This window comes from Protopterus annectens, chromosome 6.part0, assembly GCF_019279795.1.
Source record: "Protopterus annectens isolate FY-2018-M chromosome 6.part0, PAN1.0, whole genome shotgun sequence".
Classification (NCBI taxonomy): domain Eukaryota; kingdom Metazoa; phylum Chordata; order Ceratodontiformes; family Protopteridae; genus Protopterus; species Protopterus annectens.
Window position 1 is genome coordinate 629,273,315 of NC_056737.1, and position 24,875 is coordinate 629,298,189.

Here is a 24,875-nt window from a genome sequence, read left to right on the forward strand (position 1 = left end):
CTGTACAATGCTGAACAAGTTACTTAGGCCTTACCTAATTAATTAACACAAAGCATCTTCAGGAAGAGAGAAATAAGATGGAAAACTAACTCATCTTAAAAATAAATAAATAAAAAGAAAAGGATATAGTCTGGAAATAGAGGATAAGGACACAAAGTTTAGGCAGTATACATAACTGAGGGAAGACAGCAGGATCTGCAGAACATTCTTCTATAAGTGATATTATACAGAACTTACTAAAGGTACTAGCCTAAATTTAGAGTGGGTTTAAATACTCATTCATTTGGATTTTTACTCCGTGCCCAACAAAACATACAAAGCGGTCTGGATACTGGGGCCACTGTTGAGGACATTACAAGGTATTTAATTCTGAAGACCCTGAGTTCTTGATTCAGCAATGCTAAGGAAACATGGTTTCTGGTTAACATTTAGAAGGGGAGGTGGGTTGGTATTACCTACATGGCAAGTAAATCCAGATGATGGTAGGAAAGTACAGTTGTGTACCTACCATAAATGTAGATGTTCGAGTGTATTCACCGTTGCAGTCATTACACTTGGGTTATCCTGCTGGCAGGCATCCCGCAGTCGGCCTGAATTCCAAAGTCCTGTTCCAGCGTCAGTTGCTGTTGCCTCTTCCCTGAAGTCAGTGCACCAGGGGTATAAAAGATGCAGCCAACGCCATTTTCTTCAGTTTTTCTTGCCCCAGATGTCAGGTGCCCCCAAAAGGATAGGCTAAAAAACATTGCTTATAAAAGCATGCACGAAAATAAACAATACCTTCATCTACAAGCAAATACACCGCATAGGTTGTACAGGATACAGAAGTACAGATAAGTCCCAGCAAAGAAAGGGGGATGGTGGGTGGGTAACCTGGACTGCAACAGTGAATACACTCGAACATCTACATTTATGGTAGGTACACAACTGTACTATGTTCATCGTGTTTCACTGTTGCAGTCATTACACTTGGGGTGAATCCCAAAGCTGAGGTTGGGCGGCTGGGTCTAAATAGGATTAGAAGTGGCTATAAGGCCCTGCAGAACTGCAGTGGCAAAACCTGCTCTGGATTTAGAGTAAAGAGATAAGTGGTAGTGCTTAGTAAAAGTGTGCACTAAAGTCCAAGTTGCAGCCACCAAAATATCCTTGGTTGGTATGCCTCTGAGGAAGGCTGCTGAGGTGGCTGCTGCCCTGGTAGAATGTGGTCTAATGCCCTTAGGCCCTGACTTGCCATGTTGTGAATAGCAGAAACGAATGCAGTGCCCTATCCATTTTGAAATAGTCTGCTTTGAGATAGCCTTTCCTTGTGATCCTGCAGCATATGCTACTAAAAGTTGCTCAGTCTTTCTGAAAGCTTTAGTTTTGTCCAAGTAGAAGCGTAGCTGTCTATGTATGTCCAAAGAATGCAGAAGTCTCTCCCCTTTATTCTGTGGGTTTGGGAAAAAAGTAGGCAAATGAATGGTTTGGTTAAGAGCCACACTGGACTCTACCTTAAGCATAAATGTTGGGTTTGTCCTTAGAGAAACCCTGTCCGGATGGAAGATAATAAAAGGTTCCACAGCCATTAATGCCTGTAACTCTGAGACTCTTCTTGCTGAAGTTATTGCTAGGAACAGAGTTGTTTTCCATGATAAGAATTTTATCTCAGTTGTATTGGCTGGCTCGAAAGGTGGCTGTGTGTGTTTTATCAAGACAAAATTGAGGTCCCATGCAGGTATTGGTGCTCTCCTTGGAGGTCTTATATTTTTGGCCCCCCTGAGGAACTGCCTAAGCAATGGATGTGAAAAAAATAGGTGGGTCTGTATTGTAATGAGATGAAATGGCAGAGGCATGGATCTTAATTGATGAGAAGGATAGGCCTTTGTCCAGCATCTCAGTAAGATATTGTAAAATCTGAGGAATATTTGGAACAAGCATGTCAATTCCTTGTGCCTGGTTCCAAGCACAGAATTTCTTCCATTTTTCTGCATAGGACTTTCTGGTGCTGGGCCTCCTGGCCTCCAAAAATGACACCCATAACAGCTTTAGAGAGAGGTGTATTCTGAATGGTTACACTATCCGCTATGCAGCTAGACTTAGGGTTGGATCAGTAAATGAGGAATTTGAGGCAATGTCCAGGCAGGGCCTTGGGACAAGCTCCTTAGGATTGGGTACCAGTGTTGGCGTGGCCAATCTGGGGCAATTAGTATTATTTGTGGCTTCTCTTGTCTGACCTTTAGGAGTACCCTGGGTATGAGAGGCAGTGGAGGAAAGGCATATACTGTAAGGTTGTTCCAGCTGAATGACAAGGCATCAACTTTATATGCTTGTTTGTGATAAGTCCTTGTGCAGAATCTCTGAAGTTGGCAGTTGTGAGGGGAGGCAAAAAGATCTATGTCTGGGCATCCCCATTTCCTTGTTATCATGCTGAAGATTTGTGGATCTAGTTTACACTCATGAGGATCCATGAGGTTTCTGCTTAGTTTGTCTGCCAGAGCATTTGTTTTTCCTGGCAGGACTTGTGCTTGCAGGTGTACTAGATAGGTCAATGCTGTGTTCCACAAAATCATGGCTTGTCTGCAGAGGGGGTAGGAATGTGTGCCCCCCTGCTTGTTCATGTACCACATAACTGTGGTGTTGTCCATCTTTATCAGCAGCTGTCCTGGATGAAGTAGGTCCTTGAAGGCTGTCAGGGCATTTTGTACAGCTAGCATCTCTTTTTGATTGATGTGAAGATGCCTTTGGCTTGGGGGTCATGTGCCCTGAATACATTTTCCTGCCATGTGGGCCCCCCAGGCATAATCTGACGCATCTGTTGTTAGTGTTTGCCTGGCTGTGGGTAAAGTGAATGGCTATCCCTTGTTGTGGTGACAGGCCTGTGCCCACCATCGAAACTCCTGTTGCAGGCAGGGAATGAGTGAAATTAATGATTCCAGGCTGTGGCAATGTTGAGTCCAAACACTTTTTAGATACCATTGTAGTTTCCTCATATGCAGTCTTGCATATGGAATTAGCAGAATGCAGGAGGCCATGTAGCCCAGAGCCTGCAGAATTTTTCCTGCAGATAACTGGGTCTTTGTTGCCATGCTTTCGAAGTAAGAAGTCAGTTGCCTTTGTTTGTCTGGCGTGAGATAAGCCATCTGGGCAGTTGTATTTAAGCTTGCATCCAGGAATATTATCTCTTGAGAGGGTACTAGTTTTGATTTATTTTCATTTAGTGTGTACCCTAGGCAAATTAGTAATCTTTTTACAAACGCCAGATGCTTTAGTAGAATGTCTTTGGTCTCTGCTTGAATAAGGCAGTCGTCCAAGTAGGGATATATTTGAATTCCTCTTTGTCTGCAAAATGCAATTACTGGTGCCAGGCATTTTGTGAAGACCCTGGGCGCAGTAGATAAGCCAAAGGGCAGTGCAGAGAATTGGTAGTGCATTGAGCCAGCTATGAATCTGAGGTATCTTCTACAAGATTGTCTGATTGGGACATGCAGGTATGCCTCTTTGAGGTCCAAAGTTACAAGCCAAGCCTTCTTGCCCTGCATGGGCAGAAGCTGTTGTAGAGTCAACATTTTGAATTTCGGAACGTCCAAAAAAATATTTAGAATAGACAGGTCCAGCACTGGTCTCCATGCTTTGTCCTTTCTTGGTACTAAGAAAAGTCTTGAGTAAAATCCTTGTCCCTGCTCTTGGTGTGGCACTGGCTGAATGGCCCTCATGTCCATGAAAGATGAAACTTGTTTTTGTGCCTCTGCCCACTGATTGTGTGGCAGGTCTGGCATACCTTTTGCCTTTGGAAGGGTGTGAAAGTGGTACCTGTAGCCCTGAGAGACTATATTTAGGACCCATTTGTCCTGGGTGATCGTGTGACAATTTTGTGAAAAAAGTGCTAGCTTTCCCCTTAAGGGTGCTGCCAAAAGATAAGTGCTTGGCATTGGTAGAGGGAAGTCATTGGGACTGTTTCCTATATGGCTGTGATTTGTCTTCTCTGCTTTTGGAGGTAGAAGCACCCCATTGTTTGGGCCTGTATGAGCCCCGAGGCTGTTGTCTGCCTCTAGGGCATCTGTATCTGCCTCTTTGTGGCCTGTCTGACACAGGAAAGGACCAATTCTTAGAAGGCCAGTTCCTGCTAAATCTGGGTGGCTGTACCTGTAAGAAATCCTTCACTGTCTGCATAGATTTAGCTTTATCCTCCATTTTCTATAAACACCTCTTCTGCCTTAACACCAAACAAAGCATCATGCTGTAATGGAGCATCCAATAATTTTGCTTTAACATGATCATGCAGAGTCGGTTCCTTTAACCAAGCATGCCTTCTAATAAAAGAACCTGTTACAGCGGTTGTGCAAGAGGCCTCCAGTGAATCATAACCACATTGCAAAGTATGTTTTCCCACTTGTTCAGCTGCATGCAATAAACCCTGCAATTCCTTGTTCTCAGAACATTCAGAATTTGACAACATTTTCTGTTTTAACAGAGACATTAAGTATTGCTGATATTTAAGCATATGAAACTGACAATTTAAAGCCCTTACAGCCAAGGTAGCAGAAGTGTGAACTACCCCCCCCCCCCCATCTGTCCAGTGCCCTAGAATCTCTATCTGAGGGGACAGGGTTTTTTGCAGTAGCAGCCTTGACCCCCTTGGGACCCTGAGAAATAGTTTCTGGGTCAGCAGCAGGGTTTTTAGATAGAAATTTATGAGAATCTGGAACCCTGTAGTATCTGTCTGGCTTAACAGGTGCAAGAGGGTAGACAGTCGGGAGACAGGCCGGACTCTGAAAATACATCATCTACAATGTCTACAACAGGTGGAATAGCAAGAGGTCTGTGCTGAGGTAGTAGAAGAAAAGTCTCTGAGCCTTTTCTTAGAATCTGAATAATCTTGGCTCTCCCAGTGGAAATGCTCCCTCATGGTACGCAGGGTTTCCCCAAATGAGTAATCCTCAGGAGGAGAAGCTGAAGGAATAGATTCTTCAGCATCAGAATCCTCACAGGGAAGAATAGAGTATCCCTGTTCTGAAGAGGAATCAGAGGAAATGGAAACCTGATCAGAGGAATTATATTCAGTACCTTGCCTAGGCCTCTTATCAGGAGGGGGATGGGAACCCCTGATCAAAGTAATTAGGTCTTCGGCCATTTTGAGCATCTGTTTCTTAGGCATGGAAGTCTGTCCTGGAGAATGCTGTACTTGTTTCCTTGTCTTTAAAACTGTTTTAGTCTTTGTCTTGGATGCTGAAGTTGGCTTGATATAAAGCTGTGTAGGTCGGAAAACACCTTCAGAAGCCGATGCCTGCTCAGCGGCTCTGGACCCATCTGACGGATTAGTTTCCGAAGGCCCAATACCGTGAGTATCCAGAGTCCTAGCTGTCTCCACGTGGGAGTCGGAGGCGGCCTGTGGTTCAGAGGTAGCGGGTGTCAGGGGCTGCGAAAGCACCTCACTGAGAGCCGGCGAACCGGCGACTGGCCTAGAAGAGGCTTCGTTGTCTGTTTTGGACCTTGGATGCCTGTCCTTTTCTTTTTCCTTGCGTTTTTTATGAATTCCAGTCGTCGGTTGTTCCGATGGCATTATATAGTTAAATCTTCGGCCAAAGTAATGAAAAGCAAAATCGTACTGATGCTTAACAGTGCGTTGGTTAAATCTAGCACAAAACCGACAACTAGCAACATCGTGGTCAGGGCCTAGGCAAGGAATACAGTAAGAATGAAAATCCTTATGAGGTATTTGCTTCCCACAAGAAATACAATTGTTAACGTTTTCTGACATCGGACTGGAGCAAGAAAAATGTTTCCCCAACGGGGTACTTAGCTTCTTAGAAGACTTAGGATCTGAAATTCAATTTCAAAAATCTCAGGAGTCGGCCGACCGGCACTTGCGAACTGCTTTTGCTTCGGGCACCGCACGGCAAGATAGACTGAAGAAAATGGCGTCAGCTGCATCTTTTATACCCCTGGCGCACTGACGTCAGGGAAGAGGCGACAGCAACCGACGCCGGACCAGGACTTTGGAATTCAGGCCGACTGCAGGTAGCCTGCCAGCAGGATAACCCAAGTGTAACGACTGCAACAGTGAAACATGATGAACATCTGTGCTGTCTCTCTCTCTCTCTCTCTATTGTACGTCAAGGTGTAAGATTACCCCTGCTGAGAAGTCAGTCTGCTTGGTCTCTCAAACTTTTAAATGTACCCAGATCAAACTTTTTATCACTATAAAATAGGTGTCTCTGCTCTGAAACATCAAGACAAACTCTCATCTATAGCAAAACGTCAGTTCCTCTGCCCTAACAGTCGAGTGAGGCTCTATGTGATGCAGCACACTGCACAGCCTGAATGCAATGACTTACCTACACAGTCTTGCCAAGGTGAGTTTTTTCACCTGTTTCAAACATGATTCATCAGAGTGAGCTTTTGAAAAAGGTGTATGTATTTCTTTAAGCACAGTGGGAATCACTATTGGTGTAAAGCTGCTCTGCAAATCACATTTTCTCCTTACGCCCACACACCCACACTACCATGTGACCATAATGTTAGGATACATTTAGTAAGGCATATGCCTATACAGAAGGGCTAGCTTCACATGCAAGAACTTTTTTCTTCCTGAGGAATGCTTCACTCATTTTATGGGAACCTATAAAGGTTTTTCACTGACATGGGAAAGGATGATGCATAATGGAAGAGAATACAATACCACTTTTCATTAATTTTTCATAAACTAGTCTACATATGCACAAGGTACTTAAAAATATCTGCAAATTCATGCTTTCTACCCATACATAAGTATGCTGAACAGAAAGATGGCAGCTCATTAAAGAGAGAGACAGAGAAAAATAAACATATATGACTAATTCTTCATTCAATACATCAATTTTTTTTCTGATGACCTTGTACAACAATGATGTCTAAACAGACTGGTTTCACATGATCTTAGATCAGTCCCTAGTAATTTGTTACCTATTGTTCCTATGAGTTAAAAAAAATGAAAAATGAGCATTATGTTCTTATTGATTGGAGTATTCTTCCCATAAAGTTAAAGTAGATTAACATGTGAAATTTGCTGGGGTGCCACTCAGTTTACAGGCTCAACACCAAATCTCAGTTGTAATGCCTATGCTTCTGTTTCACCAGTTTCTTACAGTTTTATAGTTGCAGCACCTGTACTAAACTCCTTACATTTCTTATTTACAGAATATAAAACATGTCTGTACTGGCAGTAATCAGATGTACACATGGGTCTATATTAGTTCGCCGAAAGCTATTTTCAGCTAACACCTTTCTGTCGACCCCTATTCAGCAAAAATCACTTCCGTGATTCACTGAATTTATCAAGGGCAAGGAAGCAGTTGGCCTACTAAACTTTGCCATTTTCACCACCATAGTGTGATCTCAGATTTGGTATATCTAGTTGGGTGGGTTTAATTTAGTTGTGGGTTATTTTGTGCTGTGGGGCAATTGTTTCCTTGCCCTTGTAAAATTCAGTGAATCGTGGAAGTGATTTTCACTGAATAGGGGCCTGAAAATATTTTTTGGCGAATTAATATAGACCCATACTATACCTTACAAAGTTACTACAAACTTCAGCTAGCTTGCCAAAGCCACAAGTCAAGGGAAACAAAAGGGAGCTCCACGTTCACTAACTTAGAATAAACACAAAGTTAAGCAAATTCAAGGCAGAGGAAGCAAAAGTACAGTTTTGTACCTACCATAAATGTAGATGTTCGAGTGTACACCCTGCTGCAGTCATCACACTTGGGTTATCTTGTCGTCACGCAGTCCCCGCAGTCGGCCTGAATTCCAAAGTCTTGGTCCGGCGTCAGTTGCTGTCGCTTCTTCCCTGACGTCAGTGCGCCAGGGGTATATATAATGCATCCAATGCCATTTTCTTCAGTTTTTCTTGCTCCAGATGTCAGATGCCCCCAAAAAGGTGGTCAGTAATTAGTACCAATCTAAGAAATTTAGCACAAACACAACATCCCTCCAGCTATAAGCAAATACATCAGAAAGGTATTGTAAAGATTTAGTCAGTTAGGTCAGAGGGGATGGAGGGAGGGTAACCTGGACTGCAGCAGGGTGTACACTCGAACATCTACATTTATGGTAGGTACAAAACTGTACTATGTTCATCGTGTTACCCTGCTGCAGTCATCACACTTGGGTAGAATCCCAAAGCTAAGGATGGGAGGAGGAGTCAAAGAGGGTTAGAGGAGGCTAGAAGGCGCTGCAGAACTGCAGTGGCGAAGCCAGCTCTAGTCTTAGAGTAAAGTGGTAAGTGGTAGTGTTTGGTGAAGGTGTGTACTGAACCCCAAGTTGCAGCTTCCAAAATATCCTTGGTTGGCACCCCCTTGAGGATGGCTGTAGATGTAGCTGCTGCCCTGGTAGAGTGGGGCCTTATGGTAGCAGGAACTGGTTTTCCATGATGGGTATAGCAAAAACGAATGCAATGTCCAATCCATTTGGAAATGGTCTGTTTTGATATAGCCTTCCCTAGCAAAGCTGCAGCATGGGATACAAAGAGCTGGTCAGATTTTCTGAAAACCTTAGTTTTATCCAAGTAGTAACGAAGTTGCCTGTGAATGTCCAAGAAATGCAGGAGTCCTTCTCCTTTGTTCTGTGGATTTGGAAAGAAGGTGGGTAAGTGGATGGTTTGATTTAAAGCCACACTGGATACCACCTTAGGAATGAAGGAAGGATTAGTTCGTAGAGAAACTCTGTCTTCATGGAAAATGAGGAAAGGTTCCACTGCCATTAGTGCCTGCAGCTCTGAGACTCTTCTGGCTGACGTTATTGCTAGCAGCAGGGCAGTCTTCCAGGATATAAACTTTAGATCAGCAGAGAAAGCTGGTTCAAAGGGAGGTAGCGTAAGTTTTTCCAAAACAAAGTTGAGGTCCCAGGTTGGTGTAGGTGCTCTCCTGGGGGGCCTAATGTTTTTTGCCCCTCTGAGGAACTGCCTTAGAAGTGGATGTGAAAATAAGGGTGGATCTGTGTTGTAGTGGGCTGAAATAGCTGATGCGTGGATTTTAATGGATGAAAAAGAAAGTCCTTTGTGCAACATCTCAGTTAAATACTGTAGAATCTGAGGCATGTGAGGCTGAAGGGTATTTTGGCCTTTAGCTTGGTTCCAGGTGCAAAACCTTTTCCATTTGTCTGAGTAGGCCTTCCTGGTGCTGGGCCTCCTAGCTTCCAGAATAACATCCATAACTGCTTGAGGAAGAGGAGCTGGCTGGATGCTTAGATGATTTGCCATGCAGCCAAATTTAAGGTTTTGAGCTGGCTGTGTAGAATCTGATTGTTTTGCTGTGTGGGCAAATGGGCAATTTGTGGTAAACTCCAAGGCGGGCCCTGGGCCATATTCTTTAATAGTGGGTACCAGTGCTGGCGTGGCCAGTCTGGGGCTATGAGCATCAGTCGTGGTCTCTCCTTTCTGACTTTCAGAAGCACCTTTGAGAGAAGAGGCAATGGAGGGAAGGCATATACTGTCAGGTTTTTCCAACTGAATGAAAGTGCGTCCACTTTCCAAGCTTGATGGTGAAGTGTCCTTGTACAAAATTTTATTAGCTGATAGTTTTGGGGGCTGGCAAACAGGTCTATGTCTGGGAGGCCCCATTTTTGAGTTATCATTGCAAATACTTGTGGATCCAGTTTCCACTCGTGGGGATCCATGATGTTTCTGCTGAGGTCGTCTGCCAATGTTTTCTTTTTTCCTGGCAAGAATTGAGCTTGTAGCTGAACTTGGTAAGCCAGTGCTGTTTTCCACAAGGTCATTGCTTGCCTGCATAGAGGGTAGGAGTGTGTACCCCCTTGTTTGTTTATGTACCACATTACTGTGGTGTTGTCCGTCCTTATTGTAAGTTGTCCTGGATGTAAGAGGTTCTTGAAGGCTGTCAGAGCATTCTGTACAGCTAGCATCTCTTTTTGATTGATGTGCAGATTCCTTTGATCTGCAGTCCATATGCCTTGAACGCACTGTCCTGCCATGTGTGCCCCCCAGGCGCAGTCCGATGCATCTGTTGTCATAGTTTGCCTGGCTGGGGGCAAGGTGAAAGGTTGACTCTTGTTGAGGTGACATGCCTGTGACCACCATAGAAACTGTTGTTGAAGGCAGGGAATGAGAGATATCATTGTGTCCAAGCTGTGGCTGTGTTGAGACCATACGCTTTTTAGGTACCACTGTAATTTCCTCATATGCAGCTTTGCAAATGGTATTAGCAGTATGCAAGATGCCATGAAGCCCAAGGCCTGCAGAATTTTTCTTGCAGGGAGTTGGGTCTTTGTTGCCATTGTTTTGAAATATTGAGTCAGTTGTAGTTGTAGTTGTTTGTCTGGCGTCAGATAAGCCTTCTGGGCCATTGTATTTAAGCTGGCACCCAGGAATGTCATATTTTGTGAGGGTACTAGTTTTGATTTCTTTTTGTTTACTGTGTACCCCAGGCAACTTAGAAGATGTTTTACAAAAGCCAGATGTTGTAAGAGGATGTCCTTGCTTTCTGCTTGGATGAGGCAGTCGTCCAGGTATGGGTATATTTGAATTCGTCTGTCTGCAGCATGCAATTATTGGTGCCAGGCATTTTGTGAAGACCCTGGGCACAGTGGATGAGCCAAAGGGCAGTGCAGAGAATTGGTAATGGGTTGAACCTACAATGAAACGGAGGTATCTTCTGCAACTTTGTCTGATAGGGACATGCAGGTATGCCTCCTTGAGGTCCAACGTTACCAGCCATGCTTTCTTGCCCAACATGGGAAGAAGCTGCTGTAGTGTTAGCATCTTGAATTTGGGTACATGTAAGAAGGTGTTTAGAATTGAAAGGTCCAGAATTGGTCTTCAGGCATTGTCCTTTCTGGTTTAATAGGAGTCTTAAGCTTAGGATACATTTTTATGGTGAGCGTCGTCGGTCTGAAGACACCTTCAGAAACCGAAGGTGTTTCTGCAACACCGACATCTGTTTCTGCAGTGTCGTCGGTAGGGGCTAAAGAAAATGGCTGTGTCGGCCTAGCACTCTCCGCCAAAGGCTCCAAAGCGGTCTCGGGTTCCAAATCTGTGGTAGCCAGTGGCTGTATAGGAGCCTCACTGAAAACCGGTGAACCGGAGACCGGCCCAGCCGAGGCCTCGGAGTCTGGCTTGGGTCTAGGCTGCCTGTCCTTATCCTTGCATTTTTTGTGCACGCCGGTAGTCGGTTGCTCCGACGGCATTGTGTAGTTAAATTTTCTACCGAAGTAGTGTCGTGCGAAATCAAAGCGTCTTTTTATAGTACGTTTATTGAACCTAGTACAAAAGCGACAACCAGAGACGTCCTGGTCTGGGCCTAGGCAAGGTATACAGTAAGAATGAAAATCCTTATGAGGTATTTGCTTCCCACAAGAAATACAATTGTTAACTTTTTCTGACATCGGTCTGAGGCAAAAAAAGTTTCCCCAATGGGGTACTTAGCTTTATTGAAGACTTCTGATCTGAAATTCGACTTCGAAAAATTCAGGAGTCGGCCGACCGGCACTTGCGAACTGCTTCTGCTTCGGGCACCGCGCGGCAAGAAAGACTGAAGAAAATGTCGTCGGATGCATTATATATACCCCTGGCGCACTGACGTCAGGGAAGAAGCGACAGCAACCAACACCAGACCAAGACTTTGGAATTCAGGCCGACTGCGGGACCACCTGACGACAAGATAACCCAAGTGTGATGACTGCAGCAGGGTAACATGATGAACATCATGATTTAGTACAAGAACATACAAGGAAAAGCTGCTGGTTATTATAGCGAATATGTGCACCTTCAATTTATCTGACATCAGAATTTGTTTCACTTTTGCACCAAGTATATTTTCCCAATGAAATTCTTTGTCCACCCCAGATAAAGGAAAACGATCAGTCATCTGCTTACTTGTTCTTCAAGTTGCAGCTTCAAGTGTTCTACTTCTTGGTAATGCTGTTCCTTCATCTGTTCTATTGCCATTTCGGTCTCTAAGCTCACATTTAGTGGATAACATTCTTCAGAATCAATTCCTGCAACAATCAAAAACACTCTGTTGAACAATCTTGTGGCATGTAACAATGACAGATATTACCTTAGGCAGAGAACATTTTAAATACCTTGATCTGATTCTGCAGCTCCACCCTTACTCTCTAGGTCTTCGGAAGCACCACTTTTCATAGGAAACCGCAACATTCGGCCTTGTGTCCGGTACTCCTCTAGTTCTGACTGCAGTTCATCGATCTGATCCTGGAGTGTCTGTCAGGGAAAGAAATCACATTGTTAAGTTACGGATCCAAATCAAAATACCCCACCACCACCACCTAATAAACAAATCTGTACAGAAAAATATCAGCAGCTGGAGGCAGCATCTAAACAATATTTTATCTTACAGCTTCTTACAAACCTATGTATATAATTCTATATGCCTTATTAACAAAGGACAGTATGTCACTGTGAAGAAAGCATACCAATCTGCTATGCTCACTCATACTACTGTTGCTACAGTATTAGCAGATATCTACATGCCACTTTCTCTAGCACAAAATAACTGTGGGTTTGTCGGTATACTGTAATAAACTGCAGCATTTTTTACATAGTATCTGTATTCCAATATTGTGTTATTATCCCTTGTATTTTTTATTGCATTTCACTGCATTATTATGTAAAACCTATATTAAATTTTTCCATTTAATGTACTGTCTTTGTATGCTCTTGAGTCTGAGTCATGGTTGAAAAAGGCCCTTGGACTGGTAACACCTACTTGGTTAATAAATAACATTCCATGACAACCTAGCAAACAGTAATTACCCCACCTATTCACCATAAAGCCAGAAAATGGCATAAATTCAAAGGAGCAACTGTGATGCTGGCCAAAAGGCTTCACTGCTGTTTTGGCTATGTAAGGATGGGCATGGTACAATGAGGTCTTCCTTCTTTCCTAGAACGGAAAGCACTGAAACCAGCATCGACTGCAAGGACATCAGCAAGTCTTTGCCACATGTGCATTTCAGTGCAGTTTGAGCTGGAGGCAAAACCAGGGCCCTGGGCAAGACACACATTTAAAAATTAAACTAAGAACTCATCAAGACTGCACATAAATTGCTGCCATGAGACATTTGTGCAAACTATTCCTCATGACACCTTGAAGGTTATACAATCACATGTAAATGAGCCCTGGTCACACAATGACAATCTGTATCCATCATTTTAGTCTGCTACAGCTTCTTTCTTATGTGGCCTGGCTATGACGACCAACAACTTCAAACTCCTACTGAAGGTACAAGAAGCACCATGACCTTTTGACCATGGGTGAGCTTACAGGATCACTGACGAAGATGATGGCACTACAAAAGTGCTGTGTTACAAGAATTTTGCAAAAATATATTTTGTACTTGCTACTGGTGTTTTGCAAATCTGAATAGGACAGTTTACTTTACTTAGGCTGGCTGATGGAATCTCTGGCTGGATAGGACTACTATAAGCTAATCAATTATACAAGCTCAAGAAGATAAAGCTTATTACTTCCATGTAACCAGGAACCTACTTTAACATATGCTGTACCAGGGCACAGGCTTCACAGTTTAGCTGTAAAAAGATTTGCATTTTATTTTACCAATTTATTACTGAATTGGCTGGGGGTGCAAGCAATACTAAAGGGCAGACTACAGATGGTGAAATGGGAATGTGGGTCTGCATAAGTGGAGGGCAGTGGTGCAATTTGATAATGTGGTACAAAGGTAGCAATCTACAAGGAATGAGTCTAAAAGGAAAATGCTGACTACAATGATGGCCAGGGGCTTGAATACCTCTCAGTTGTACAGATTTTTGCAGAATGTCCAGATTATTGCCTTACATTTTTATCCTGCTTCTCATAAAAGTGTGATTTTCTGGAAAATCACTGGCAAAACAGTGAGGACTGGAGTCAGAAAATAATGCCAGACATTTGGAATTCAGACATCAAACCATTAATACAATGCATGCTAGTGCAAAATCTGTTATTCTATCGACTTTCTAAGTTTGTAATAGCAACATTTAAAAATTGTCACTATTTTTGGGCCTTTACACCCCCACCCCACACACACACACACACACACACACACACACACACACACACACACACATTATTTATGGCTTTGTCCAGATTTCTTGCTTTAAGAGGTATGGCTAGGCTTTCTCCATGTAGAAAAAAAAAAACAAGTGTGAAAGGCTGTGTGTAGACAGCACAGGAACATGAAACGTCTTCTGATGTTGCAATATGCCTACAGCCAAAGTAAACATTTAGGACACAAGCCAAAGACTGCAGAGTTTTCCTGTCTAGACCCATCCTTACAAGACACTAGAAGGTAAGCCCACTCAATTAGGGGCTAGGCCACCACAGGGAAGGGAGGGAAGAGAAGGAATCTAAGGCATACTGGTTTTTATAATGGTGATGGGTGATGCTACGTAATAATAAATCCCAAGGCTAAGCAGACAGTCAAAGACTTGGAAAAAAGCAAAAAGGGAAGGGGGAGCATCATTCTCTATTCTGTGTCAAGTTAGGGGTGGGCAAAATGCTGACCAGGAAAGACTTCTGAAAACAACTGCATGAGGCTGGTGCTTCGACTGGTTGAACAAAGAGTTCTTAAGTCAGGCACTGAACCAGGGCTTTTATACTTGGAAATTTGTGTGTTGGGAGGGACAAAATTAGTAGCAAAAAGGTTTTTTTTTTTTTTTTTTTTTGGGGGGGGGGGGGGGGTAAAAAGGCCAGAAAAAAAATGTTCAAAATATGTAAAAGATAAACAAAATACTGTTTCTCATCTCTACAAAAGCCCAGATAACTGCTTAAATGTAGGATACATACATATAAATAAAACTGTATGTAATTTGCAAAAGAGCAGTGTAAAACCGGAGATACATGCAAAAGAAAATATGTGACATGCAAGCAAGACACTGTTTTTTGTCTATGCAAAAGCCCAGATAACTGCTTTGGGGTAATTATTCCTACATACACAAAACTGTAGGTAACTTGCAACAAAAGCACAATGCAAAATCAGAAACACACTCAGTTATGTTTTACACTTACCCTGCACTGCTGCTCATGTTCTTTTTTCATTTTAGCAAATCTCTCCTCGTGTAGGAAGAACTCTGCACTGCTGGGATCAAGGTCTCCAAACTGCAAAAACAGTTATGACGTTTTAAAGTCTACAAATTACAAAATTATAAACATGCAAGCAGAAATCAAAAAGTACAGTTGTGTACACCTACCATAAATGTAGATGTTCGAGTGTATTCACTGTTGCAGTCATCACATTTGGGTTATCTGCTTGCAGTAGTAGCCCCCAGTCGGCCTGATTATCAAAGTCTTGGGTCCTGCGTCAGTTGCTGTCTCCTCTTCCATGACGTCAGGTAGTTAGGGGTATAAAGCATGCAGCCAATGCCATTACATCAGTTTTTCTTGCCCCAGATGTCAGGTGCCCCCATAATGAGAAGCAATTATATACAAGGTTACACTTCCAACAAAAAAGCAAATACACCAAAAAGCTTTAAGCATAGTAAATAAGAACAGAGGTATAGTCAATAGAAGTCAGGGGGCTGGAGGGAGGGTAACCAGGACTGCAACAGTGAATACACTCGAACATCTACATTGTACTATGTACAACTGTACTATGTTCTTCGTGTTTCACTGTTGCAGTCATCACATTTGGGTAGATTCCCAAAGCTAAGGATGGGAGGAGGAAATCAGATAGCATTAGGACCAGCTATAAGGCCCTACAAGACTGCAGTGGCAAATCCAGCTCTGGATTTAGGAAAAAATGGCAAGTGGTAATGCTTGGTGAAGGTATGTACAGAACTCCATGTAGCAGCTTCTAGGATGTCCCTGGTAGGGACACCTCTGAGAAAGGCTGTAGAGGTAGATGCAGCCCTGGTTGAATGTGGTCTTATCCCCTGTGGGGTAGTTTTCCGTGATGCTTATAGCAGAAATGAATGCAATGGCCTATCCATTTAGAAATGGTTTGCTTTGAAATGGCCTTCCCCTCTGCCCCTGCAGCAAATGCAACTAGCAGCTGTTCAGATTTCCTGAGAGGCTTAGTCCTGTCCAAGTAAAATCTAAGTTGTCTGTACATGTCCAAGGAGTGCAGTATCCATTCCCCTTTGTTCTGTGGATTAGAAAAGAAGGTTGGCAAATGAATGGACTGATTAAGGGCCACACTGAATACCACATTGGGCATGAAGGAGGGATTGGTCCTAAGGGACACCCTGTCAGCATGAAAGATAATGCAAGGCTCCACTGCCATGGGGGCCTGTAATTCAAACACACTTCTTGCTGAAGTGATGGCTAGAAGGAAAGCTGTTTTTCAAGAAAGGAATTTCAACTCTGCATTTGCAGCTGGCTCAGAGGGAGATAGAGTGAGCTTTTCTAATACAAAGTTAAGGTCCCAAGCTGGAGTAGGGGCTCTCCTGGGTGGTCTTAAGTTTTTGGCTCCTCTGAGGAATTGCTTGAGCAGTGGATGAAAGAAGAGGGGTGGTTCTGTATTGTAATGAGCTGAAATGGCTGAGGCATGAATTTTGATGGAGGAAAAAGAAAGGCCCTTGTGAAACATCTCAGTTAAGTATTGAGGAATATGGGGTAAATTGGGTGCTGCTGTGCCCATCCCCCTGAGTTTGGCTCCAGAAACAGAAACTTTTCCATTTTTCAGCATAGGATTTTCTAGTACTAGGCCTCCTAGCCTCCAGGATGACATCCATCACTTGCTTACTGAGGGATGGTAATGGAGAGATCAGGTAATTAGCCAGGCCGCAAGGTTCAGGGTTTGAAGTTGTGGGTGCAGAATCTGACTCCCCTGCTGGGACAGCAGGGCAGGGGTCTGAGGCAGGTGCCATGGTGCCGGCAGTGACACACTGCGTAAGAGGGAGTACACCAGTGTTGGCGTGGCCAGTCTGGTGCAATCAGTATTGTCCTTGGTTTGTCCTGTTTGATCTTTAGTAGTACCATGGAGAGGAGAGGCAGAGGGGGAAGGCATAAACTTATAGGTTTTTCCAGGTGAAGGACAGGGCATCCACCTTCCAAGTTTGTTTGTGGGGAGTCCTTGTGCAGAATTTGTCCAACTGGTAGTTCTGGGGGGAGGCAAACAGGTCTATCTCTGGGCTCCCCCATTTGTTTCTCAATATGTTGAATATCTTTGGTTCTAGTTTCCACTCGTGTGGTTCCATGATATTTCTGCTTAGGTCGTCTGCCAGTGCATTTAGCTTTCCTGGCAGGAATTGAGCCCTGTAGGTTCACTTGGTAGCTCAAGGGTGTGTTCCACAGAGCCATGGCTAGTCTGCAGAGAGGGTATGAATGGGTTCCCCCCCCTGCTTATGTACCACATAACAGTGGTATTGTCCGTCTTTACCAATAATTGTCCTGGAAGAATGTGGTCTTTGAAGGCTGTCACAGAGCATTCTGTACAGCTAACATTTCTTTTTGATTGACATGCAAGTGCATTTGATTTGGGTTCCTTTGCCTTGAATGCACTTCCCTGCCAAGGGAGCCCCCCATGCATAGTCTGATGCGTCTGTTGATAGGGTTTGGGTGGCAGGGGGTAGAGTGAATGGCAGTCCCTTGTTTTGGTGGCAGGCCTCTGCCCACCAAAGTAACTCTATCTGTAGACAAGGTATGATAGGAATCATTGTTTCTAGAGCCTGAGAATTTTGACACCCATAGGCTTTTTAGATACCACTGTAGTTTCCTCATATGCAGTCTTGCATATGGAATTAGTAGAATGCAACAGGCCATGAACCCCAGGGCTTGCAGTATTTTCCTTGCAGATAGTTGGGTCTTGGTGGCCAGTAGTTTGAAGTAGACTGTCAATTGAATTTGTTTCTCTGGCGTGAGGCAGGCCATCTGGGAAGTTGTATTCAAGCTTGCTCCCAGGAATACAATTTGTTGGCAGGGTACAAAATGTGATTTCTTTTCGTATATGGTGTACCCCAGAGACGTTGGCAATTTCTTTACAAATGCCAGATGATTTAATAGAATGTCCTGGCTTTCTGCTTGAATTACACAATCGTCCAGGTATGGGTATATTTGAATATTTCTTTGCCTGCAAAATGCAGTGACTGGAGCTAGGCACTTTGTGAATACCCTGGGCGCAGTAGATAAGCCAAAGGGCAGTGCAGAGAACTGATAGTGCATGTAGCCTGCTTTGAAGCGTAGGTATCTTCTGCAAGATTCCCTTATTGGAACGTGCAGGTAGGCTTCCTTTAAATACAGTGTTGCCAACCAGGCATCTTTGCCTAGCATGGGAAGCAGTTGATGAAGACTTAGCATCTTGAATTTTGGGATTACCAAAAAATGTGTTTGGGATAGACAAGTCCAGGATAGAACGACAGGAATGGTTTTTCCTGGGTACCAGGAAAAGTCTTGAGTAGAAACCTTGTCCCCATTCTTCTTCTGGGACAGGATGAATAGCCCTGATGCTTAAAAGAGAGAGAAAGTACAGTTGTGTAAACTTAACATAAATGTAGATGTTCGAGTGTATTCACTGTTGCAGTCATTACTTTTGGGTTATCTGCTTGTAGTAGCCCTCAGTCGGCCTGATTAACAAAGTCTTCAGTCCTGCATCGGTTGCTGTCCCTTCTTCCATGACATCAGGTCGTCAGGGGTATAAAACATGCAGCTGATGCCATTACATCAGTTTTTCTTGCCCCAGATGTCAGGTGTCCCCTTAATGGGAAGCAATTAAATCTATAATATACAAAGTTATAACTCCAACAAAAAAGCAAATACACCAAAAAGCTTTTGAAGATAGCAAAAGAAAGTAGAGGTTTACCCAAAATAAGAAGGGGGCTGGAGGGGAGGGTAACCAGGACTGCAACAGTGAATACACTTGAACATCTACATTTATGGTAAGTGTACACTACTGTACTATGTTCTTCGTATTTCACTGTTGCAGTCATCACTTTTGGGTAGATTCCCAAAGCTAAGGTTGGGAGGAGGAATTTAAACAGAATTAGGACCATCTAAAAGGCCCCGCAAGACTGCAGTGGCAAAGCCAGCTCTGGTTTTAGAGAAAATTGGCAGATGGTAATGCTTGGTAAAAGTATGCACAGAACTCCAGGTAGCAGCTTCTAGGATGTCCCTGGGAGGGACGCCTCTGAGAAAGGCTGTAGAGGTAGATGCAGCCGTGGTAGAGTGGGGTCTTATCCCCTGTGGGATAGGTTTTCCATGGTGTTTGTAGCAGAAATTAATGCAATGGCCTATCCATTTGGAAATGGTTTGCTTTGAAATAGCCTTCCCCTTTGCCCCTGCAGCAAATGCCACCAGCAGTTGATCAGATTTCCTTTGAGGTTTAGTTCTGTTCAAGTAGAATCTAAGTTGTCTGTACACGTCTAAGGAGTGCAGAATCCGTTCCCCTTTGTTCTGTGGATTAGGAAAGAAGGTTGGCAAATATATGGAATGATTAAGGGCCACACTGGATACCACCTTGGGCATGAAGGAGGGATTGGTCCTGAGGGACACCCTGTCCGCATGAAAGATGATGAAAGGCTCCACTGCCATGAGGGCTTGTAATTCAGACACCCTTCTTGCTGAAGTGATTTCTAAAAGAAAAGTTGTTTTCCAAGAAAGGAATTTTAAGTCCACAGTGGCAGCTGGCTCGAAAGGAGGAAGGGTGAGCTTTAACAATACAAAGTTGAGGTCCCAGGCTGGAGTTGGAGCTCTTCTGGGTGGTCATAGATTCTTGGCCCCTCTGAGGAACTGCTTAAGCAGTGGATGAGGGAAGCGGGGTGGTTCTGTGTTATAATGAGCTGAGACGGCTGAGGTGTGAATTTTGATGGAGGAGAAAGACAGGCCCTTATGAAGCATCTCAGTTAAGTATTGTAAAATCTGAGGTAAATTGGACACTGTTGTGCTCATCCCTTGAGATTGGTTCCAGGCACCGAATCTTTTCCATTTTTCAGTGTAAGACGTACTGGGCCTCTTTGCCTCTAAAATGATATCCATCACTGGTTTACTGAGGGATGGTAAAGGAGAAATTATGTAATTAGCCAGGCTGTTAGATTCAGTGTTTGAAGTTGAGGGTGCAGAATTTGGTTCTCCTGCTGAGACAATAGAGTAGGAGTCTGAGGCAGGTGCCATGGGGCCAACAGTGACGCACTGCGCAAGAGGGGGTGTACCAGTGTTGTCGTGGCCAGTCTGGTGCAATCAAAATTGTCCTTGGTTTGTCTTGTTTGATCTTTAGTAGTACTTTGGAGAGCAGAGGCAGAGGAGGAAAGGCATAAACTGATAGGTTTTTCCAGCTGAAGGACAGAGCACCCACTTTCCAAGCTTGTTTGTGGGGAGTCCTTGTGCAGAATTTGTCCAACTGATAGTTTTGGGGGGAGGCAAACAGGTCTATATCTGGACTCCCCCATTTGGTTGACAACATGTTGAAAATCCTTGGTTCCAGTTTCCTCTCGTGTGTGTCCATGAGGTTTCTGCTTAGTCCGTCTGCCAGTGTATTTCGTTTTCCTGGCAGAAATTGAGCTTGTAGATGTACTTGATAGCTCAGGGGCTGTGTTCCACAATGCCATGGCTAGTCTGCAGAGGGGGTAATAATGTGTACCTCCCGCCACTTGTTTATGTACCACATAACAGTGGTGTTGTCCGTCTTTATCATTAATTGTCCTGGAAGAATTTCGTCCTTGAAGGCTGTCAGAGCATTCTGTACAGCTAACATTTCTTTTTGACTGATATGCAGGTGCATTTGACTTGGGTTCCATTTGCCCTGAATGCACTTCCCTGCCAGGTGGGCTCCCCATGCACAGTCTGATGCGTCTGTTGTTAAGGTTTGGACGGCAGGGGCTAGTGTGAAAGGTAGTCCCTTGTTTTGGTGGCAGGCCTTTGCCCACCAAAGGAACTCTAGACATAGTCAAGGTATGATAGGAATCATTGCTTCTAGACCTGTGAATGTTGACACCATAGGCTTTTGAGATACTAATGTAGTTTCCTCATATGCAGTCTTGCATATGGAATTAGAAGAATGCAGAAGGCCATGATCCCCAAGGCTTGCAGAATTTGCATTGCAGATAACTGGGTTTTTGTGGCCACTTGTTTGAAGTAGGTTGTCAAATGAATCCGTTTTTCTGGCGTGAGGAAAGCCATCTGTGAAGTTGTATTCAAGCTTGCTCCCAGGAATATAATTTGTTGACAGGGCACCAGGTGTGACTTCTTTTTGTTTATGGTGTACCTCAGACCCTTTGAACAAATGCCAGATGATTCAAAAGTATTCCCTGGCTTTCTGCCTGAATTAGACAATTGTCTATGTATGGGTATGTTTGAATATTTATTTGCCTGCAGAATGCAATGACTGGAGCTAGGCACTTTGTGAATACCCTTGTCACAGTAGATAAGCCAAAAGGCAGTGCAGAGAACTGATGCATGTAGCCCACTTTGAAGTATAGGTATCTTCTGCAAGACTCCCTGAAAGGAATGTGCAGGTATGCTTCTTTTAAGTCTAGTCTTGCCAACCATGCATCTTTGCCTAGCATAGGAAGCAGCTGGTGAAGAGTCAGCATCTTGAAGTTTGGAATCACCAGCAAGGTATTTAGAGTAGAAAGGTCCCGGATAGGACACCATGTATTTCCTTTTCTGGGTACCAGGAAAAGTCTCAAATAGAACCCTTGTCCCTTTTCCTCTTCTGGTACCAACTGAATAGCCCCCATGCTTAAGAGAGAGAGTACTTGTTTCTGGGCCTCTACCCACTGATTTGGGGGTAGATCTGGCCATCCGCTTGGTGTTGGTAAGGAATGAAAGTGAAATCTGTATCCTTGGGACACTACGTTTAAAACCCATTTGTCCTGGGTAATGAGTTCCCAGTTTTTGGCCTGCAGACCAATATTTCTGTCTAAAGGAGCAATCAGTTGGGAAGTGCTTGGAAGTTTTAGAAGCAAGTCATTGAGACTGTTTTCATATAGGGGGAGTCTTACTACTACCTGATTTGGGAGCAGAAACCCCCCAACTGCTTAGTCTTGTGTGTCCCTTGGGACTGGAACCTGGGGTTTCTGCTATGTCTGAGTTTAGCTTGAGAAGACCTGGAAGGGGCTGGAAAGGACCAGTTCTTAAGAGGGCCAGTGCCTACTAAATCTAAGCAGCTGAATTTGTAAGAAGTCTTTAACAGTTTGCATAGATTTAGCTTTATCTTCCATCTTTTTAAGAACTTCCTCAGCCTTGTTGCCAAACAGGTGGTCCTGGTTTAAGGGAGCATCCAACAACTTAGCTTTAACATGATCAGGCAAAGATTGCTCCTTGAGCAAAGCATGCCTTCTGAGCACAGGCCCAGTAACAGCCGCCCTTGCAAGAGGCCTCTAAAGAATCAAATCCGCATTGCAAAGTATGTTTTCCAACCTGTTCAGCAGAATGCATTAAATCCTGTAATCCTTTAATTTCCGCACAGTCAGGAATCAACATAATTTTCTGTTTAAGCAATCCAATAACGTGCTGTTTATACTTTAACATAAGAAACTGGCAGTTTAAAGCCCTAATGGCCAAGGTTGCAGAAGTGTAAACCTTCTTACTCCATCTATCCAGTGCCCTGCAGTCTCTATCAGAAGGGGTAGGATTTTTAGCAGTAAAAGCCGTAATGCCCTTGGGTCCCTGTGAAATAGTCTCTGAATCCGCAATAGGATTTTTAAAAAGGAACTTGTGGGAATCAGGAACCCTGTAGTATCTGTCAGGTTTTCTGGGAGCAGGAGGCAAAGAATCAGGGGCCAAACTAGATTCCGAGAAAGCATCATCAACAATATCTAGTACAGGAGGAATAGCTAAAGGCCTATGCTGAGGCTGGAATAAGAAATCCCTAAGCCTCTTTTTGGAATCAGAAAAATCCTGGCTTTCCCAGTGGAAATGCTCCCTTAGAGTATTGTAAGGTTTCACCAAAAGAAAAATCCTCTGGAGGCTAAGCAGAGGGGATAGAGTCCTCTGCATCAGAATCTTCATAAGTAGATAAGGGCAAATCCAGATAATCAGAAGAATCAGAGAAATCAAAATCCTGGTCAGAAGATTCATAAACAACTTCAGTCCAAGGTCTCTTAGAAGGGGGAGGCTGGCTTCCCTGATTAAAGTTACAGGATCTACAGCCATTCTTATCATTTGTGTTTTAGGCATAGAGGCCTGGGCATGCAGCCTGGGTGTTGCTTTTTAGGCATGGTTTGAGATTTAGGCCTGAAAGAAGAAAGAGGCATCAGTTTAATATGCAAGTCCGTAGGCCTGAATACACCCTCAGAAGCCGTTGCCTGCACAGCGGCTACGGACCCATCCAAGGTACAGACACCCGCAGGTTCCATAGCTGAAGCATCTCGCAGCATACCGGACTCCGAATGGGTCTCAGTAGAGGCCTGCGAATCAGAAGTAGTGGGTATCAGGGGCTGCGAAAGCACCTGAGTACCGGCGAACTGGCGACTGGCTTAGGAGAAGCGTCGTCGGCAGTTTTAGACCTTGGTGGCCGGTCTCTGTCTTTATTCTTGCATTTTGTCAGAATCCCGGTAGTCGGATGGCTAACAGATGACATTTCTGGATACTTAAACAGAGAACTGAAATATTTAGAGGCGAAAATATACCAACGACGGATAGTGCATTGATTTAATAAAGCACAAAACCAACAGCAAGGTATGTCGTGCTCAGGGCCTAGGCAAGGAATACAGTATTTGCTTTCCACAAGTAATGCAATTATTAACTTTTACTGACATCGGAAAGGAGCAAGAAAAAGTTTCCCCAATGGGGTACTTGGCTTTAGTTGAAGACTTCAGTTCTGAAGCTTGAAAATGAAAATTTCAGGAGTCAGCCGACCAGCACTTGCAAACTGCTTCTGCTTCTGGCACCACACGACAAGAAAGACTGATGTAATGGCGTCGGCTGCATGTTTTATACCCCGGACGACCTCTCGTCATGGAAGAAGGGACAGCAACCGACGCAGGACCCAAGACTTTGTTAATCAGGCCGACTGAGGGCTACTGCAAGCAGATAATCCAAAAGTGATGATTGCAACAGTGAAACACGAAGAACATCTTGCTTTTGAGCCTCTACCCACTGATTTGGGGGTAGATCTGGCCAACCGTTTGGGGTTGGTAAGGAGTGGAATTGGAATCTGTATCCTTGGGAAACTATATTTAAAACCTATTCATCCTGGGTAATGAGTTTCCAATTTATTGCCTGCAGGGCAATCTTCCCCCCTAAAAGAACAGTCAGTTGAGTGGGGTTTGGAAGGTTTAAAGTTAAGTCACTGAGACAGTTTACCATAGAGGGGAGTCTTGCTACTCCCCGATTTGGATGTGGGAGCCCCCCAATGCTTAGTCCTGTGAGTACTTTGGGATTGAAGCCTGGGTGCTCTGCTGGTTCTGGGTTTGGACTGAGAAGGCCTGGAAGAGGCAGGAAAGGACCAATTCTTAGACGGCCAATGCCTACTAAATATGGGAGGCTGTACTTGCCGGAAATCTTTAACAATTTGCATATATTTAGCTTTTTCCTCCATCTTTTTAAGAAATTCTTCTGCTTTGTTGCCAAACAGGTGGTCTTGGTTTAAGGGAGCATCCAGCAATTTAGCTTTAACATGATCTGGCAAAGATTGCTCCTTAAGCCAAGCATGCCTTCTAAGTACAGACCCAGTGACAGCAGCCCTGCAAGATGCCTCTAATGAATCAAAACCACATTGCAAAGTATGTTTTCCAACTTGTTCAGCAGAATGCATTAAATCCTGTAAATCCTTATTTTCAGCACAGTCAGGAATCAATATCATTTTCTGTTTAAGCAATCCAATAACATGCTGTTGATACTTTAACATATGAAACTGCCAGTTTAAGGCCCTAATGGCCAAGGTTGCAGAAGTGTATACCTTCTTACATCTATCCAGCACCCTGGAATCTCTATCAGAGGGGGTAGAATTTTTGGCAGTAGAAGCCTTAATGCCCTTGGGTCCCTGTGAAATGGTCTCAGGATCCACAGTAGGAT

At 43.9% G+C, this 24,875-nt stretch overlaps 1 protein-coding gene across 1 annotated transcript in view; it reads right to left on the reverse strand.

Annotated features, from left to right (window-relative positions):
* NIN (ninein) overlaps positions 1-24,875 on the reverse strand; it is a gene marked incomplete in the record, with an annotated part of 1,258,852 nt that overhangs the window by 449,035 nt on the left and 784,942 nt on the right. The window contains 3 exon segments of the mRNA XM_044074306.1: positions 11,840-11,961; positions 12,049-12,187; positions 14,994-15,083. Of these exon segments, the coding sequence (XP_043930241.1) occupies positions 11,840-11,961; positions 12,049-12,187; positions 14,994-15,083 (351 nt within the window).